Source organism: Daphnia carinata, chromosome 5 (assembly GCF_022539665.2).
Source record: "Daphnia carinata strain CSIRO-1 chromosome 5, CSIRO_AGI_Dcar_HiC_V3, whole genome shotgun sequence".
In the NCBI taxonomy this organism is placed as follows: domain Eukaryota; kingdom Metazoa; phylum Arthropoda; class Branchiopoda; order Diplostraca; family Daphniidae; genus Daphnia; species Daphnia carinata.
Genome location: NC_081335.1, coordinates 1290751 through 1308235, shown reverse-complemented (window position 1 = coordinate 1308235; position 17485 = coordinate 1290751). Strand labels below are relative to the sequence as shown.

General features: G+C 39.2%; 2 protein-coding genes across 6 annotated transcripts in view; both read right to left on the bottom strand.

Moving 5' to 3' along the window:
• The window catches only part of LOC130696813 (kinesin-like protein CG14535), a 67055-nt gene extending 57966 nt beyond the window's left edge, over positions 1 to 9089 (bottom strand). The window contains exons 1-2 of the mRNA XM_057519922.2: positions 8841 to 9089; positions 3671 to 3859 (exon numbers count right to left, since the gene is read on the bottom strand). Coding sequence (XP_057375905.1) covers positions 3671 to 3801 — 131 coding nt within the window. The 5' untranslated portion in view covers positions 3802 to 3859; positions 8841 to 9089. The remainder of the gene's footprint in view (positions 1 to 3670; positions 3860 to 8840) is intronic.
• A 4281-nt stretch (positions 9090 to 13370) lies between these two features.
• Positions 13371 to 17335, bottom strand: LOC130696833 (protein toll-like). Of its 5 annotated transcripts, none has more exons than XM_057519956.2 (10): positions 16373 to 17335; positions 16141 to 16299; positions 15969 to 16076; positions 15609 to 15903; positions 15525 to 15543; positions 15017 to 15465; positions 14629 to 14859; positions 13990 to 14165; positions 13623 to 13715; positions 13371 to 13535 (listed from the first exon to the last, which is right to left on the bottom strand). In XM_057519956.2, exons 1-4 carry the CDS (start codon positions 17060 to 17062, stop codon positions 15631 to 15633), a joined length of 1230 nt encoding a protein of 409 aa, XP_057375939.1. In that variant the 5' UTR covers positions 17063 to 17335; the 3' UTR covers positions 13371 to 13535; positions 13623 to 13715; positions 13990 to 14165; positions 14629 to 14859; positions 15017 to 15465; positions 15525 to 15543; positions 15609 to 15630. The 5 variants fall into 5 exon arrangements, with proteins under 5 accessions (XP_057375939.1, XP_057375938.1, XP_057375937.1 ...); XM_057519955.2 differs by having other exon boundaries at positions 15017 to 15462; XM_057519954.2 differs by having other exon boundaries at positions 15017 to 15462; positions 15525 to 15540.
• Between the last annotated feature and the right edge of the window lie 150 nt (positions 17336 to 17485).

The window sequence follows — 17485 nt, the reverse complement described above, 5'->3', positions numbered from 1 at the left end:
TGCCAGCCCTTGTTTCCCCCCGCTTCGTTCGATCGTTTCAAACGAATTGATCAAAACAAAAAGATAAAAAAGGGATAGAATAAAACCGCCGATTAGGCAGATCGTGCAGACGATTGTTGTATACATCTGAATAGTTTGATGGCCAACGATTCATCACGCGCATCTACCGCAAGAAGAATACAAAAAAAAAAAAAAAAAATAGATATAAATAGGCTTTACAAGAGAGAGAGAGAGAGGGGGGGGGGAGTATCAATCGTAAAGCGCACAGGCGCAAGATGGTTATCAGATCCTGATAATTTAAATCGAGACGCCAACGATTGATTCTCTCTCTCTCTCCCCCCCACACCATCACAGACACATAGAGAGTTTGAAAATATAAATTCTCATCTCTATGTATGTAATTTCCCAGACGTTCAAGTCGTGCAACAATTCAAAAAGAAAAAAAAAAAAAGGGCTCCGACATTTTTAGTGGCTAACGTATGTTTCGACATGATGAACAGACGTTCATTGATCACTTTGAAGAGGAGGTTACTAACAGCGAGAGCAAGAGAAAAAAAAAATCCTGGTTGAATGGTCATAAATAGCTACTCTTGTATACTTGACCCAGATGTTTGGTCGAAAACCAGAACCCCCTTTCGTTTCTTCCAGTACACACAAGTCCTATAGTGTATGTGTGTAATCTATCTTTTCTCCCTTCGACCACAGTCCTAACCAGCTGCCTATTCTGCAGAGATCTGATACATGGTTTTTTTTTTTTTTTTTTTTTTAAACATGTGCCCAGCCCAACAAGCCGCTAACATTTTTTTTTCCAGCGTAATGCGATCTGATACCTCCAATTTGTCGCGTAAACTCCTAATCCCTAGCTAGTACAGTCACACAGGGATCGGGCTTCAACCATTTGCCGTGATTGCGAAGGATATGATGGAACAGAAATTTACGTTTCTTTTTTTTATATATAGGTGAATGAAAGAATTTTCAAATCGTTGCAAAGAAAAACAAAACAACATCCTGCAATTCACAAGTCATCCGATACTGAGCCCTCACCTACGAACGTTGGACCGCACGACACACGAGACAAACATACCACCAGATATCAAATATCCATTATATCCTGCCTATAAAAATGTGAGGCGCAAAAAAAAAATATATCAATGACCGAGCGAATCAAAATGAGAAAGTTCTTTTTTTTTTCTTTTTCGGGCACATCCATTTTGAAATGAAGGGGAGGACAAGTCCCCCCAAAAAAAGCGAAAAAAAAAAAACAAACTAGTACGTAGACATCGGCTGATTGAAGCGGCACGGAAAAAACATTGTGGCCATCAGCATGAACGTAATAAATCAAAAAAGAAGCGTGAGAGAGTGCGGGACGCGTTCGTCACAAAGCGGCGCCTTTTAAGGGACAGCAAAGGGTGCTGCTTCTCTTGAGGTGATACAGACTTTTTCTTTTTTCTTTCGAGAACAAAACAGATTCGAGAAACAAGAGAGTCTCTTTTTCAAGTGATGGGAGACTTCTCTCAAAATCGATCGCTTTCAATTTCTTATCGGACAAGCCACCACAAAAAAAAAATTCCCCATTCAAGTTGTATTCAATTAAAATTGAAGAAAAAACGAAGAATAATAAATGAGCAACGTCTTCCCCCCTCCCCCGACGACTCACTTGGAAACTTCATTCAATTAAAAACAAAAATCTAGGGAATTTATATTCCAAGCTTCCCCCTTTAAAAAAAAAAAAAACGATACAATCAGCTGATTGTGTCTTATTGTTGGCCCAAGGTAAAAGAGGAAAACCAAACAACTTTGTGACGAGAATCTGTGGCGTCACAACATCTTTTACGGTTACACTTGATGTAGGACGATACACCACAAGACGGCCATTTCGAAAGCGTCTAAAGTGACGGTTACACCGTTATCTTTTACCTAAGCATTTTTTTTTTTTTTAGTATTATTTGATTTTCTTTTTTTTTAGTGAAAATAAAAATAAAAAAATCAAATAAGGGACTGGGCCGCTGGGGCGTCTTTTTTTTTTTTTTTTTTTTTTTTTTAAGTACAATGGAAGACGTTGTCACTACGAGTTTTCCCCCCTCGTTGGGCCATCACATCCAACCCCCTGTGCAGCGTCCTCATCATTAATTCACGTCAAAATGATCGAGACTAAGGGGGGAGGCAGATGACACGCGCGCTTTCAATATGAAGTAAAGTGTTTTAAGTTTAACAAACACACAAAAAAGAAAAAAAATCTGGTTAAAAGATATCCGGAAGCTTCGCGTGTGCATCTGCATCCGGATGGATTTTTTTTTTTTTTTTTAGCGAAAAAAAAAAGAGGCGAAGAACACAACATCCATAGCTCTACGGTCTAGTAGCATTTCTAGTACGGTAGAGTGTAGGAAATTAGCCGTGTCCGACAAAAACACACAAGAGAGACCGGAAGTGTGCGGTGTATCAACAAGAGGAACGAAACCGCCTCCCCCCCCCATACACACACACACATACACATAAAAAAAAAAATGTGTGTGTGACGAGTATGGGTCACGTGCGTTATTCAGAAATACAAAAGTGTTTCGATATTTTCTGTCAAAAAAAGAAAAATCAACCAAGGACGACGACAGCAATAACGTACCGACAAGACAAGGAGAGAGGGGGGGGGGGAATATTGACCTCTCATAACTTTCCTACCCCCTACACCTCCGCCTTATGTCAACCTGCGAGCCAGTTTGGCGGATGTCTGACATGTGAGTTTAGGATGTGATTTTTTTTTCCCCCTCCCCTTGCTGACAGGGTTGCCAAAATAAAAATGTTCCTTCTTATTTTTTCGCAACAAAAACAAGCTCGTTTCAACTACTACACCTCCTCCGCCATTTATCGCCCTTTTCTCCAAAAAAAAAAAAAAAAAAAAAAAAAAAAAAAAAAAAAAGAGGTTCGTGTCAATACTACACCCTTCTCTTTCCTACACCCAACAAAAAAAGATATTTTTTTTTCGCATCTTATCGATACATTTTTAGGTTATCGATTAGACCGTGTTTCGCATGTTTACAATGAGATTGTTCTGTTTGTGCCAAACGAGCCATTTCCTCTCTTTTTTTTATGCCTCTCCTCAATGTCGCAAACGAATTTGCAAACGGATGCGAAGTTACAAGAAAAAAAAAATAGATTTTTTTTTTTGGGGGGGGGGGGGAGAGAAAATGTTGTGACCGACCAACGACCGCGTGAGTACGCAAAAGTGAAACGTCGTTGAATTATTCAACGGCATGTGACGTGCGCTTGCTTTTCTTTACGAGCCTCGCTTATTTTAAGATCGGCCCATTCAAACAATTCAAAGGTTATAGGAGCCGACGCTAACAATGGCCGACTGATTTCGATGGCAAAGCGAACAGCGTGAAGAAGTTCCAAGAGAGAAAACGGGAGTCGTTCATCACATACCAGCCACAGCGGGCGGTAGGCCAACAACGACCAACCACAACAACACACACAAATATATGCAAATCAAAACAGAATTTGACTCGTAAAAATAGACCTCAATGAAATTGGCTATGAAAGCCGTCGACTCTATTTTCTAAACTTTTTTTTTTCTTTTCCAAGTGCGGGAAACCTCTGTTATTTATCGAAAAGGTCGTCCGCCTCGCATAGAGAAAGAGACAGCGAATAAGAAGATTATGTAGAAAACGTTTCTGACCTTTGATGATGAAGTCGTCCGTCCGGCGGGAGGTGCTCAACAACGCCCGGCGGGAAAGGGGACGGTACGCGGGTCATCCAGTTCAAATTGCAATCCGATCGCGACGATAACGCAGGCACATTAGTTTCCATAACGTCTCCTCCGATGTATTTTCTTTCTTTTTATAAATCAAAACGATTTAAATTCCTCCTGGAAAACATAGCAAAATAAAATAAATAAATAAATTATTAAGACATCAAACAATAGTGAACATAAGCTGAAATAACAAGAATAGGACTAACAAGTGTTACTACACGACGAAAGGGTGTGTGTCCTGCGGTCGACCTCCACACAACCACACAACCACACACACACACATAAAAATCCTTTTATTCAATAACAACAAAAGAAAAAGAAAAAAAGGGTCTCGTAATAAATTGATGTGTTTGTGTTCAACAAAAGATCCTCCTCCCCCCCCCCCTTCACTACTCCCCTTTCAAAAAGAGAAAAAAAAAAACCGCAAAAATGCAAAAAGCCCTGATGGCATTGTAGAGTGGCACGTTCCATAATGGCCTGTCGTTCGACATCATCATCATCAACGCAGATGGATAAACACCATTTTCGAACGTGTCAGGAGCACTACAATGGATTTTGGGAGGGGGGAGCTGCTGACACTTGCGCATTGTTAATAAAAAAAAAAATATGTTTGAAAGAGAGGACCCATTTTCAAGAGTAAAAAATAATTAAGTTGAATCTGGGTATAAAGAGGCCGTTAGGTGGAATCAAAATAAATTTGGATGGACGGCAAGAATCTGTGATTTTCAAACAGACATGTTGCGCTAGCAATCTTTTGGATTCGATCGTATACGACCGGCAAAGAGGTTATCACGAGCAAAACAGCTGATTTTCCGTCTCCATTTTTTCAAAAATAAAAAAAAACAAAACAAGAAATCGAGTTGACAGTAAGGCCAGCCTGAAGTTACGACATCAACCAGTTTTCCACTTGTGTGATGTTTTGGCAGAAAAGATGGGAAACAGAAAGAAAAAAAAATGATAGAAGTCGAATAAATTTCAAACGTTTTTAAAAGAAAACAAACAAGATGTTGGTGGTGGGTTTTTTTTTTTCATGCCAAAGGTCGTTCGCTTTAAATGACGCGACATTTCCTTTTCGTATCGGTTCGTAAAAATAAAAGAGAAAAAGAAAAAAAAAAAAGAAATAAGTTTCGAATTTTGATTGCGCGCATATCCGATACGAGTACCGCACCCAACTGAACGAGAGTCATTTCCTTTCTCCTTGATTTGTCTAAACGGCGCCAAATTTAAATAACATTGCCCACCGATTATTCAAGAAAAAAAAAAAAAACATTTTCATTCGTACACATCCAAACAAAAAAATTTGGAATGCTGTTGTTCAAAATGAAATGACTTCGACACGCATTCCTCCATCCCTTTTTACATCGAAGAAAAAAAAACCTATAATCAAAATGATATGGGAAACGTGTTTCGATCCGACCGAACTTAATTGAGTTTGAGGTTCATTTACAGACTGAGAAAATGTTGGAAATACAAAACCCCCTGGCAACTCGTTTTTTTTTTTTTTTAAAGAATATATATATATACACACATAAACACGTGCACACACACACACACCCAATACATACACACACACACAGAGTTTTTTAAGACGCAGACACTAACAGCTGCGTCCGCGGTCGGCCACTTGTAAATTGTTGACAACATTTCAGCTCTTTTCTCTTCCGTTTCTCTTCTTATTTTTCTTTTTGGGACTCACTAAACTAACCGTACTAGTAGTGTACACAATCGTAAAAAACGAACGAAAAAAAAATATATACGGAACCCCCTAGTCCAAGAAGGAAAAACTATATAAACCTCAAAACTAACGAAACTACGAGCCATTCTATCGGGACTGATTCTTGATTTATATGGAAGCAGAGAAACTGATATCGTCTATGTATACATTTCCCAGCAATCGAATGTAAAAGAGCCAGAAAGTCGTAAAACAAAATTAAAAAAAAAAAAGAAATTATAATGTCCTCCTTCATTTCCTCGCGATGCAGGATGTCTCAATTGTGCGGTTTAAAACGTATACCGTAATCAAGGAAAAAAAAAAAAAAGAACGAAAGCAGACAGAGAGAAATCACGTCTCCCCCCTTCCTTTCCGTCCATTAATGTAAATTTAACAAGAGCCATAGGATAAACGATCTCAATTTTTTTTTTTAGAAGCCATTGCGTCTGCCGACGTGATAAGGCCAATCTTCTTTTAAAAACAAAAATATCTTAAGATAAAAAAAAAAAAAAAAAAAAAAAAAAGCCCGTCAGGGATTGTGTGTCTACCGGGATATCCTATCTGAGTGAGCTCTTTAAGTGCAAACGGCGGGGCAGTTTAGTCTAGCAACTCATTATATCAGACGGTCATCCTTTTTATTTTTACTGAAAAACAAAAAATACGACAAAAAGCTTCCCACTAATCGCTTGGATATAGAAAAGGACACGACACGAAATCCGCTGCAAAGAGCCAGAATAAATAAAGATTTTCAAAGAAAAAAATGGGGCACGCGACCCCGAGCTGAATGTCCCAACTATGACGGAAAAAAAAATATTATTTTGTTTTTAAACAAGGGGGGGGGAAACAAAATTCGAAATTTGAAAAAAAAAAAAAATAATATAAGGAACCAGTTTCCTTATTTGGTTGTTTAAAAAAAAAAATGTCCTGTAATCATCTTTTGATCTTGGTTTGGCTGCTGTACTGCTCCCTCATCGATGGTCATTTACGTCGAGCAAAGGGCCGGTGATTAATCGATTAGGCTAGACGCAAGGGGCCCCCAGTGTCTTCCTTAATAAATGAAGAAGAATCGTGGGGGTATCGACAACAGCTTCTGGGTAATCAACGAAGAAGATAACCCCCCCCCCCCTCTAGCGATGAAAACTGCCGATTTCAAATGTCACACTAAAAGCTCTATAGAATTATGTTAACCTTTCATTTAAAGCGGAGGGGGCAAAGGAAAAAAAGAAAGGGCCGCGTGCAGGTACGGAACATGCGCAACTGCTCTGGAAAATGAATTTAAATGTGGGGGAGGAGGGATAACAGATGCTGACCGGTTGCGTTTAAAATAATGGCTCGAGAAGCTGAGCCTTTTGCAAGCGACAGGAACTTTGAAAAATACCGACAAAAAAAAAAAAATTCGTTTGACTTGCCTACCATCAGAGGGGAGAAAGAAAAAAAGGCTCATGGCCAACAGCTGTTCCATCATTTCGCCAGATTTTTCTTTTATATACTACAGGATTTTACGTATTACGTTTGGTAAATACGCTGAAAAGAAGAACGACTCTTAGTCTTGCGAAGGTTTTTCCCTTTAAAAAAAAAAAGAAGGACCCGCAATCAATCCCCTTGGCTGATGGATCCATTAATCATCACCAAATGTTTGTCATGTTGTTTGCGGGCACATTCGACTGTGTCACAAGAAGAAGAAGAAGAAAAAAAAAAAAGGTTTTTCCAATGTCCCAATGCTCCCCTCCAATTCTTCCGACTGTTGCTCCTATACGTGCGTCTGATGGCTCGGGATTGATAAGAAATTCAAACAACAACCGCGCGCTCTCGAAAAATAAATATTTAAAAAAAAAAACTTTCTCCTTCCCCAAAAACAAACTTTAAAAAATTTAGATTTTTTTTTTTTTTTTTTTTTTTCAGAAGTGTCTTTCAGTTACCTCCATACTATCGGTATAGAATTTTCGTGATAACGTTAGATGACGGCCGATCCGACAGCCAAAAAGGCCTATCCTATAAATACGCAGTCTGATCTCTCTTTTTTCCAGTTGGATGTTGTACATACACAACGTTAGCTACATGTGTGTATATACTAATCCAAGTCTAAAAGAAGAAGCCAAGGGGAGTTGATCACGTCCTACTAATCACGACCCCACAACAAAACAAAAAAAATCCTTCCATTTTCAGCTGGATGGTATACAAAGAAGCTACTGGCCAGCTTCCTCACGGTTGATGTGAGAAACACACACACACACACAAAAAGGGTAAACAAGAGAGTGGAGAAAAAAAAAAAAGGGCGTGAATAACATAAACGGGACGCTACCGCCGACGTTGCTGCTCACGGAGGCACGGGGGGGGGCTAGCGGTGGGCCGTAAGAAGTGAAGGCGTCTGCCTCTATTAGTGGAGCGAGAGGGTGAAATGTCGATGCCTTTAACCCCGCGAGTTTAACAGACCTTAGTCTTTCTCCCTCCTATATTTATACTCTATATAAAAGCTGTAAATAGCTCATCTTGTGTATATACAACACGCCTGAAAAAAAAAAGGGGCCTACGCATCAATGCAATAACAAAACATTTTATAACGATGTTCAACGCGCCTCCCTCCCTCTGTTAGGCTTCAAACAATTTAACCGGAAAAGATTTTTTTCGTGTCATTAAAAAAGAAAGAGAAAAATCGAGTGTCATCGGCCGATCATTTCCCGCACACTTCAGAATGGAGAAAAGAAGAGGATGTTTCACATTTTTTTGTTTGCTTCGACACGTTCCGGGGGTAAGGTGGTACATGCGCAGAAGGGGCTTTAGTTAGGTACGTACGTGATCAAGTGAACATCATCACAAACTATTTGACGAATAATAATTTTGTGGGAGGGGGGAGAACTTCTTCGAGGTGTCCGACTTATCTTCCGGAACGCCATTGTTATTGCCTACATTTATAATGAGAACATCGTTTTCCGCTTTCAGACTTTTTCGTGCCCCCCCCCCCCCCCCCACTTTGCCTTTTTAAACAATGGCCGTACTACCCAAGAACAAATAACGACCCAGAGGAAAGGGGAACATAAAACTAAGAAAGAAAAAAAAAAAAATATCTTTTTAGTAGATGTAACATAATGATAGATTTCTATGAAATCGGCATCCAGTCCATCATCCCCCCTCCCTCAAACGGTTGGACAAATCGGTTCACGCCCATTCGACAATCATCACCCAATATCCCGAGGGTTAATCAAATATACAGCAAAAGACGTAGACGACTACGGGATGGGTTCGTTTTTTCTTTTTCTTTCCTACCCTCCCTACACCCACCTCGCTTTTCATTTACGTATTTTGTAATTACCTAATCCGAATAAATCAACCCCATCCCCTTCAAAACATAAAAAAAAAAATCAAATGGAAAGCATCATTATTTACCAATCATATCCTTCAAGGAAGTTTCTTCCTTTTTTTTTTTCATTGACTCCAAACACCAACAAAAATGGAAATCAGGATGGTGTTGATTAAGTATCACACGAAAAAAAAAATTCACTGCCAGTAGCTCGTCGAGCGAGAAACACACACACGCACACACTAGACACACACACACACACTAACTCATCAACCGATGTTCAAGAAAAATGCGATTTTTTTTTTTTAACTTCAAAAACCGTCCCGAAAGAAAACTAAAAAAAACAACAAAAAAACGCGATAAATCAACACGAAAAATGTTGAGAAAAGAACAGACCTCAAACGTCTTGGCAACACACTGGTGTGTATATATATAATGATATATATATATATATATATATACTAGGTCCGAATATGCGTGTATAACATATACACACAAACTGTGCTCTCTTGGCCCGTCTGTTCTGATCTGTATAGAATGTCCAAAGTGGGAAAAGCAAGAAAAAAGAAATACTTCAGCAAGGAGAAAAAGAATTTCAAGTCTGACGACCCGGCCTGTGCCTGGACGACTAACTGTGGGTCTCGATCTTGGGTAAGTGAGATCCCTTCGGGTTTTTTTTCCCTTGCCAGCCGCGTATCGAAGCCCATAGGGTAAAAAAGGAGGAGGAGCACACATACACACACAGCATGTTGTGTGTAATAAGAGAGAACCCTTGGTCTCTACTTTTTTGGAGAGCGTGTGCGAGAGAGAATATGGAAAAGTAAGGAAAACAGGGCCGTACTCTTTAAAAAGCTGACAAATTTTGTGTTTTTTTTTTTTTTTTGCTTAAAGGTGTATGGACTTTTGGATAAACGCCGGCTGCGCCCCCTACGCATGTGACCCTAGCACACGCTCTTAACCTTTTCCGGAAAAAAAAAAAAAATAACTCAAAGCTTGCGCCCCCGAAAAGAAATAAATGCGGCAAAAGCTCAGCTCTTATTTAAGATACCAAAACAGGAAAAAAAAAAGGAACATCGTTTATATCATCTAAATAGGAGATGGAGGTATAGAGTAGTGCTTTTCTGCCGCGTTTTATGAACGACGTTGACGACGACCCAGCCGCTTTTATGAATTATGAGAGGGCGGCGTCGTCATCATCAACTTTTGGGAACGAAAACAAAAAAACCAAAAAAAACAAAAAAAAACAGAAGAATGTCTAGTGCGTCTTTTTACAAATGATGCCAACGGGGAGAGAGAGAAAAAGAAAAAAAAAAAGAAAAGAAACTTTTAATGTCATCAGTTTTGGAGACAACAACAAGCCGCTTTGAGCAGACGATGCATTTCCTATAGACTGATCCATCAACCGGCACGTCACAGCTAAAAGACAAGAGTTCCTTTAACACCCCCGTGGTGTGAAACAACAATGAGGGAATCAAGAAAAGAAAGAAACAAAAAAAAAAAACAATTTCCGACTCAGCTTGAAATCTTTTTGGCCAGCAGGGGGTAGTACGCCACCTACATCGATCTACTACCCCCCTTTTTTTTTAAATACCAACAAAAAACTTAGACACACCTGAAAAAAAATGATGGATTGCGCCTCCAAGAGTCGAAATCAGGAATCATTAAATGTGTGTGTGTGTGTATAATAATAGACACACTTTTGCACACGGTGGCGGTGTTCCACACACACACAAAAAGGAGAAATGGTAGAGACCTTATTTGGAATTCACGAAGAAAAAAGGCGGAAGGGATGGCCGTGAAAGAAGTTCGTTAAAAAAAACAAAAAAATGTTTTTTTTAAAGGGGGGACTTTTTTGCTTCCCTTTTTGATTCAAAGTGGTCAAAAGAGAATCAACGCACGCCGCCATCATAGAAGAATTGATCAATTTTTTTTTTTTTTTTCAAAATATGTTTTCTCTTTTCTAGTTGTTTCGTTCCTTAGGCGAAACAACAAAAAAGGGAAAGAAAAAGGTTCTTTTTCGAAAAAATGAGATGCCCAGACTTTTGATTACTTTGAGAGGGGGGGTCAAATAAGAAACCTTTTTTTTTTCTTTAAAACAAAATCATTAACAAAAAGAAAAAGAAAAAACTGAGCCAAAGTTACGACTCACTTAACGCTAGTCGCGCGAGGCATAATATCCGCCATTTGTAGAAAATTTCATAATGGAAAAATGGGGAATGGGAAACAAAAAAAAAAAAAAAGCAAAACGAGAAGATGAATAAACTTCCGAGACGAAAAGTAATGTACGACCATCAAACCCTTCCCCGTTAGAAAACGAGAATCCCCTCCCTTCCAACATTTTTTTTTTTGTGTGTGTGTGTGTTTCGTTCAAGTTTATTCAAAAACGTCGTCGCGTTTCAAATGGCAGCAGACGGAAAAGAGAAAATACGTGATTCCTTTTTTCTTTTTTTTTTCAAAACCTTCGGGAATGTCTTTTCCTCGGAAAACATTCCTTTCCTAGTTGTTGGTTTTTCGACAACTAACTAGGAATCGAAAGAAAAACGAAAAAAAAAAAACCGGGCGAACGCGTTCACGGTTCATCCGATGGCCAGGGGAATCCGGACAGGTGACAGGCGCAAGTCACCCGTATAGGCCCACAAAAAAAAAAAAAAAAATGTTTGTGATATTTTTTTTTTCTATCGAAAAGAAAAGTAAAACAAGAGAAAAAAAAAAAACAATCTGATGGTGTGTCATGCGTAGCACACGCTCTCTCTCTACTATGCCTTCAGAAGCTCTAGATTTTCGTGCACGCGTGAATGATTTGTCTCTTCAACTTTCTCTGGCATATGGGAGGATGAAAAGATGGACACATTTTCGATTTGAAATTTCAAAACAAGGACGTCAAGACGAAAAGAGAAAAAAAAAAATATAAAGAAATAGATGTATCAAGATTTTGGGAGGGGGGAGGAGGTGAAATCAAAATGTTGAGTCTCCTGATTAATTCCCTTGCATAGCCAACTGACTGGACACACAAAAAAAAAAAGGAAAATGACAGCTTCTGAAGATATGTATACATACAGACAGACATTGACGATACCAAGAAGAAGAAGCAAATTCTCTGACATGTAAAGCCTGTCTGTATCAACATTTTTCTTCCCATCGAAATCACACGAAAATAAAAGCAGACGTTCAAACAACAACATTCGACTCGTTTGCCACCGGGCAATCTTGTTTATTTCCCTTCAAAAAATTCTGTTTGCTTTGCTTGTTACCTTTTTTTTTTTTTCAAACTCAAAGAAAAAACTGAATTTTTTAAAGGGCTCCCCCCCCCCCCCCCCATCTTCTATCTCCACCTTTTTTTTTTTTTTTGAATCGGGAGCGCCCCGCGTTCGCACGGTCAACAACATGTCCGAATGACGTGATCGATAATCATGAATGTTATGATGGACTAACAAAGGAGAGTAATATACAAATAAAAAAAACTGTGTTAAATCACTACATCTTGTTTTAGGGGAAAGGCAATTTTTTCAAGGTGATTCGAGAGAAAAAAAAAAAATCATTAATTCAAAAAAAAAAATTTTTAAGATTCCCTTGTCTTGAATCTTTTGATTCTTTGAAGAAGAAAAAAAAATCGAAGGTTCTCGTGCAGACGGCGCATTTGTTTGTTTTAAAAAAGAACGAGATTGAACGGGCGCTTCCTGTTGCCTTCTCTCCCCCCTTACTTTTACCCGCCCTTTCTTTACGCCGGTGATGACGATGATGAAGTGACCCAGATGGAAACGGAGGTCACACACACAAATGTCTTTTTTTCCCCTGCATTTCTTCTTGTTGTTATGAACCTAATAACCTGCTTTATAACTAGTCATACAGACCCTTAACTTCAATTAGAAGAGCGCATGTAAAGAGTCGATTTAGCGGAGGAATGTTGTGCGCCACGCATTTTAAGAAAAAAAAAAAAGCGGGGCATCAACTAGAAGATATTTCTTTATTGTTTGAAGCTACCAGGGAGGAAAGAAATTTAATAAAACAAAGAGAAAGAAGAAAAACCCGTTAATGTTTGCTCAGACGAATACCTGTATAAATCTTTTCCGCCATTATAACTATCTCTTAAAATATATATATTTTTTTGATTTGGCTTTATGGCTTTGATATTGCAACTCATTTCATTTCAATTTTCTTTTTTTTTTTTTTTTTTTGGTCAGGATGATGATGATGATATAATGGTGGGGTCCTATTTTAAATACAGGTTTCCCGACTGTGTTATTACAAAGGTGCGGCCAATTGATTCAACAAAGGAGGAAAAAGAAATAAAAGAAAAGAAAAAAAAAAAACCTATTCTCTTCTGGTCAGTTCTCCTAATCAAATAAATTTGACGATTCAAAAACTCCTGACGGAAAACGACGCAATGATTCGCGAGATATTAAAACGAAAATCTGAATGCTAGCGTAGCATCAGATTAAAAAACGCTCACTTGATTAGCTCATCAAATGGGATTTTGCATTTTGAAGATTTCGTGTGATTCCCCTGCACTTTAGGCAGGTCGAATTGCATGGGGATTTTTCTTCGAAAATGAAGTACGGTTCAACAAGGAAAGGAAGAAAGACGAAAAAAAAATTCAATGTGCACTCACCTGACGATATATAATGATGATGTGTAGGCACAATTTTCGTCGAACCAACGAAATCAGTCGGCACTCTCAACTGCGATGAATGAGTTTGCATCTTTTTTTTTCGAACATGTTGGAGGCGAAGAATAAATTGAGTTGTGCATGTCGTTGTCAATTGTCAGAGCCGCTGGAGAACCTGAAATGAATATGTACATACAAATGTAAGTTTAGTATCCCGAAAGGTAAAAGAAAAAAAATGAACATCGTGAGAGCTCGTATTTACCCGTGGGAGCTAATACTTGAGATGTCGGTCACGCGGCCTTAAAAGTTGAATGACACCTGAGGGGTTGATTCTCGGAACTTGCTCGTGAAGGGTCTGAAACAAAAAGAGGATTTTGTCTAAGCACTTTTTTGTGTGTGGATAAGATGCTGTTGGAAATTTTCAAGAAGATCGCCGATATCCCAGGCCTTTTCAATGTTGACACATCAGTCCCCCACTCGACCGATGTCCCAAGTGTTGGGATTTGAATGGCTCTTTTTTTTTTTCCCCCTTTGCATGTTGAACGACTCTTTTCTCTCGCTCTTCAAGGTTCTTATTATTTGTTTTATCAGTCATCGAATCCATCTTGGGGCTTACATAGCGCGCTTACCTGATGACGATGCTTTCCACTTCACATCCAACTGCTGGCATCTCGAGAAATTTCCAGCATATTCAATCGGCCAGAAATGTGTTCCTTGCTTCGGAAATATCTTCACTCCCCAAGTGACGTGATGGCTTCATCTCACGCCAAGCATGACAGCACGACAAAAAAAAAAAGGATTTCTCCTAGCCAAAATAAAAACAAAAAGGGAAATGTTAGTTTGAATATTCAGCTCTTTCGCAATCATTTGCGATCGTATGCAAAGATAAACTGAATTAAGTTTGACTTGTCTAAACACATGGACAGCAAAGGAATTTTCAACATTTCAAGTGGGAACATTTTTTGAAAGAAACCAGCAGCCATCCCAAAAATGACTCGACGTTAATTCGTTCCGATTCGTAAATAAAAGAAGCTGAGCCGCAATAATAAATATGCAGCTACGGATCTTTTTCAATTCCTTTTTCTCTCATCTTTTTTTCTTCGCCATGTACGTCATCTTTTTTTTTCCGGTAATAATCATTCTTCAGTGTCAAACTTGGCGTCGGGCACGTAACTGGACGTAAACACGAGTTTCCCTTCTATGTCTCTAGTCTCTGTATGGCTCTATACAACTCCAATAGGATTATACATATACGTATGTGTACGTACCTCATCTTATCTAGCTCTCATCTTTTCTTTCGTCACGTGTCCGACGGTTGTAATGAGCTGCATACGAGGAATAACGTCAAAAGCCTGAGGTTGTTCCTTCCTCCTCCTCCTATCCTATCCATTCTGATTGCTCTTCGTCTCTCTCTCCTCATGGTGTGGTCAGGCCATTGCTGTCTACATTTAGACGTCTGAGAACGTTGCAGAGGCGGCTCCATCACGCAACGAAGAAATCTAGTGCAACAAATGATGTTATATAAAATGAAGATAATTATGAAATAACGTTACAACTTGGTCTGAAGTTGAAATGGGTTTGCGCGGCAATGGGGAAACGTAATCATCAGAAGACCAAAAAGACTTTTTTTTTCCCTTCGTGGGTTTTGCTTCTCACCTGTCGGCTTAATGGCGTTGGCACAACCTCTTCCTTTCTCTTGGGTCTCATCATTTTTCAGCCCAAGATGTTGGTAGTTCAGCTATTTTGGGCATACCCAGATTTTCCTTCATGTAGGGGAGCAAACATGCGTAGGATGATTTATCTGGTCTGTCTTCTATAGTCCAGCGAGCACGTCTGGCCAGGCGTGTAAAAGGTATGAATATTCATCAGCTCAATTCCGTCCGGCAGATACACAGCAGCCGAGTACGTGGTGCGCATCGCAATTTACTAGCCAGAGAATATGAAGCTGACATGGTTGGCGACTTGCGCTTCATCTCCGTCACTTCTGGTCTCTCTTTCCTTCACCCTTCCTCAGAAACGACAGATGAGCTCTTCAGGTCCTTTTCACGCGTGTTCAGTGTTGCCTATTGCTGCTGTTAACCGAACACCATCCACTGCCTCTCCTGCTGGTTATTTATAGTTTTGCCAACTTTTATTTCAGTTCTTTTGAAATTCTCGTGCTCACCATGCGTCTCTATGAGCTGCTAATAGAGAGCAGGATTATGTAGACGATATGTAACTTTTGAATATAGACGGAAGATTTATTTACATAGCTGTTGGGAAGGATGAGATCATTTTCGTGGAGGCAGCAAAAGATGAGCGAAGTAATGGAATATGCCTACGGCGTATATGGATCGCAAGTCAAATGCAGTCTTTATCAATGCCAGTCCGACAAAGATGAAACAGAGAATGTTGACACAGCGAATCGTCATTATTGCTACGGCTGGTACGTGGCAGAGCCTCTGAAGGAAGGCAGGAGAACTGATTAAATGGCCTTCAAAGTCTCCACCACATGTCAGGTGGAGGAAATCCCCAATTACGTGCAACTGCTTCATTGCAATACTCTGTTCCAGTTAAGAAATACAAAATGAAATTACATCTTTAGAGAACCAACAAAATCGATAATTACCTGAAACATTTTTACTGAATCGCAGTCACAGATCCAGGGATTGCTTCTGAGCATGACTAGAGGCTCATACGAGAAATTTTCTGTATCAAATATCACACTGTTTTCTAGCTGGAAAATGAAGAAACAAATTTGAGTAAGAAATTACATATAACTAATGTGATATCTCTTTTACTTGAGTAAGTTTGTTGTTGGCCAAGTTCAAAAGTCTGAAATGGTTTTTATGTCCAGTAGCGTTTGGTACTTGAATGTTATGAATATGGTTATGAGCAAGATTAAGCACAGACACATTTCGAAAGACGGGAAGATTAAAGAGAGGAGTGGCATCTTCAATCTAGCAGGTAGTCATGAAGCAATTGTTAAAAAGTGTGGCCACATGGAATCAAGGTCAAAGAAAATTAACTCACCTTATTGTGACTCAAATCAAGTTCTATCACCCAAGATTTAGGCAGAGATACAGGTGTACTCTTAAGTTTAGATTGACTACAATTGACTAGCAAATTTGGTATAGAATATTGGGAGTCAATAGATCTTACGACACAACGGCATGGTCTCGGACATTCTTTAATGGCGCGTCCAATTGATTTTAGCGCCTTAAAAACTTTCGTCCGGGCCAGGCCATCTGGCGAGGAACACTGTAACTTATTAAACCCATCAATTTTCGATTGCCACCTTTGAAGAGATAAAATGTGTTCGCTGCACAAGAACTGGTTATCCTCCAAAAATACTGTTTCCACAATAGGGAAGGAATCAATAAAGGATGCCGAAATGCTGCTGATAGCCGATTGCTGAATCTTTAGCCTGCGAACAGCCACGAATATCCCAAAATGGTCACTGAAGCTTTGGTCATCCGTGCTATTTAGATCTTTAATGTGATTCAGAGTCAACTCTTCGACCACCATTCCAGAATCCCTCCAAATCTCTGCAACTGAACTTATATTATCACATGTCCATGCGTTCTTTGAAAGGCACTGGCAAGCTGGGGGGCAAATAGAGGCTTCTGTAGAACACACAAGCGCCCAAACGAGCAAAGATACAATCTGCAAATGGCAACAATCAAAACTGTCGAAACAATCTTTGGCCGTGCCTGTTTGCATGGTCAACACACAAAGTCGTCGTTTCTTGAGAAAAAAGAAACAATATATGCAGGCAGATGATAGTGATCTTTCACGGGAGGAAACTAAAGTTTGAATGACCACACGTTGCCATTTGCACGTTGTTGATCCCCCTCTTTTGAGTAGAAAAAAAGGTCAATAAACGTGGTCGATGGTGGCGCCACGATTAGTTACGTGCTTTCAGAGGTGGTCGTAAACAAGTATTTCACAACAAAAATCAAAGCTCACTAAAGATATTCTTAATCGATAAAAATAGTTTTAACCCAATTTTTTATATTTTTTGCACTCAATTGTAAGTTTTACATTCTAAAATGAGCTTAACCAGTTTTTTTATTTCCACTGGTGGAAGGGGAAACTAGTCAAACCGGATATTACATCTGGATAGCTATTATGTTCATTTTTAAT

Coding starts and splice junctions, on each gene's coding strand:
- LOC130696833 (XM_057519953.2), bottom strand. CDS start 17,062: ATGCAAACAGGCACGGCCAAAGATTGTTTCGACAGTTTTGATTGTTGC. Junction 16,077..16,140: donor CCAACAACAAACTTACTCAA/GTAAAAGAGATA, acceptor TTCATTTTCCAG/CTAGAAAACAGTGTGATATT. Junction 15,904..15,968: donor ATTCAGTAAAAATGTTTCAG/GTAATTATCGAT, acceptor TAACTGGAACAG/AGTATTGCAATGAAGCAGTT.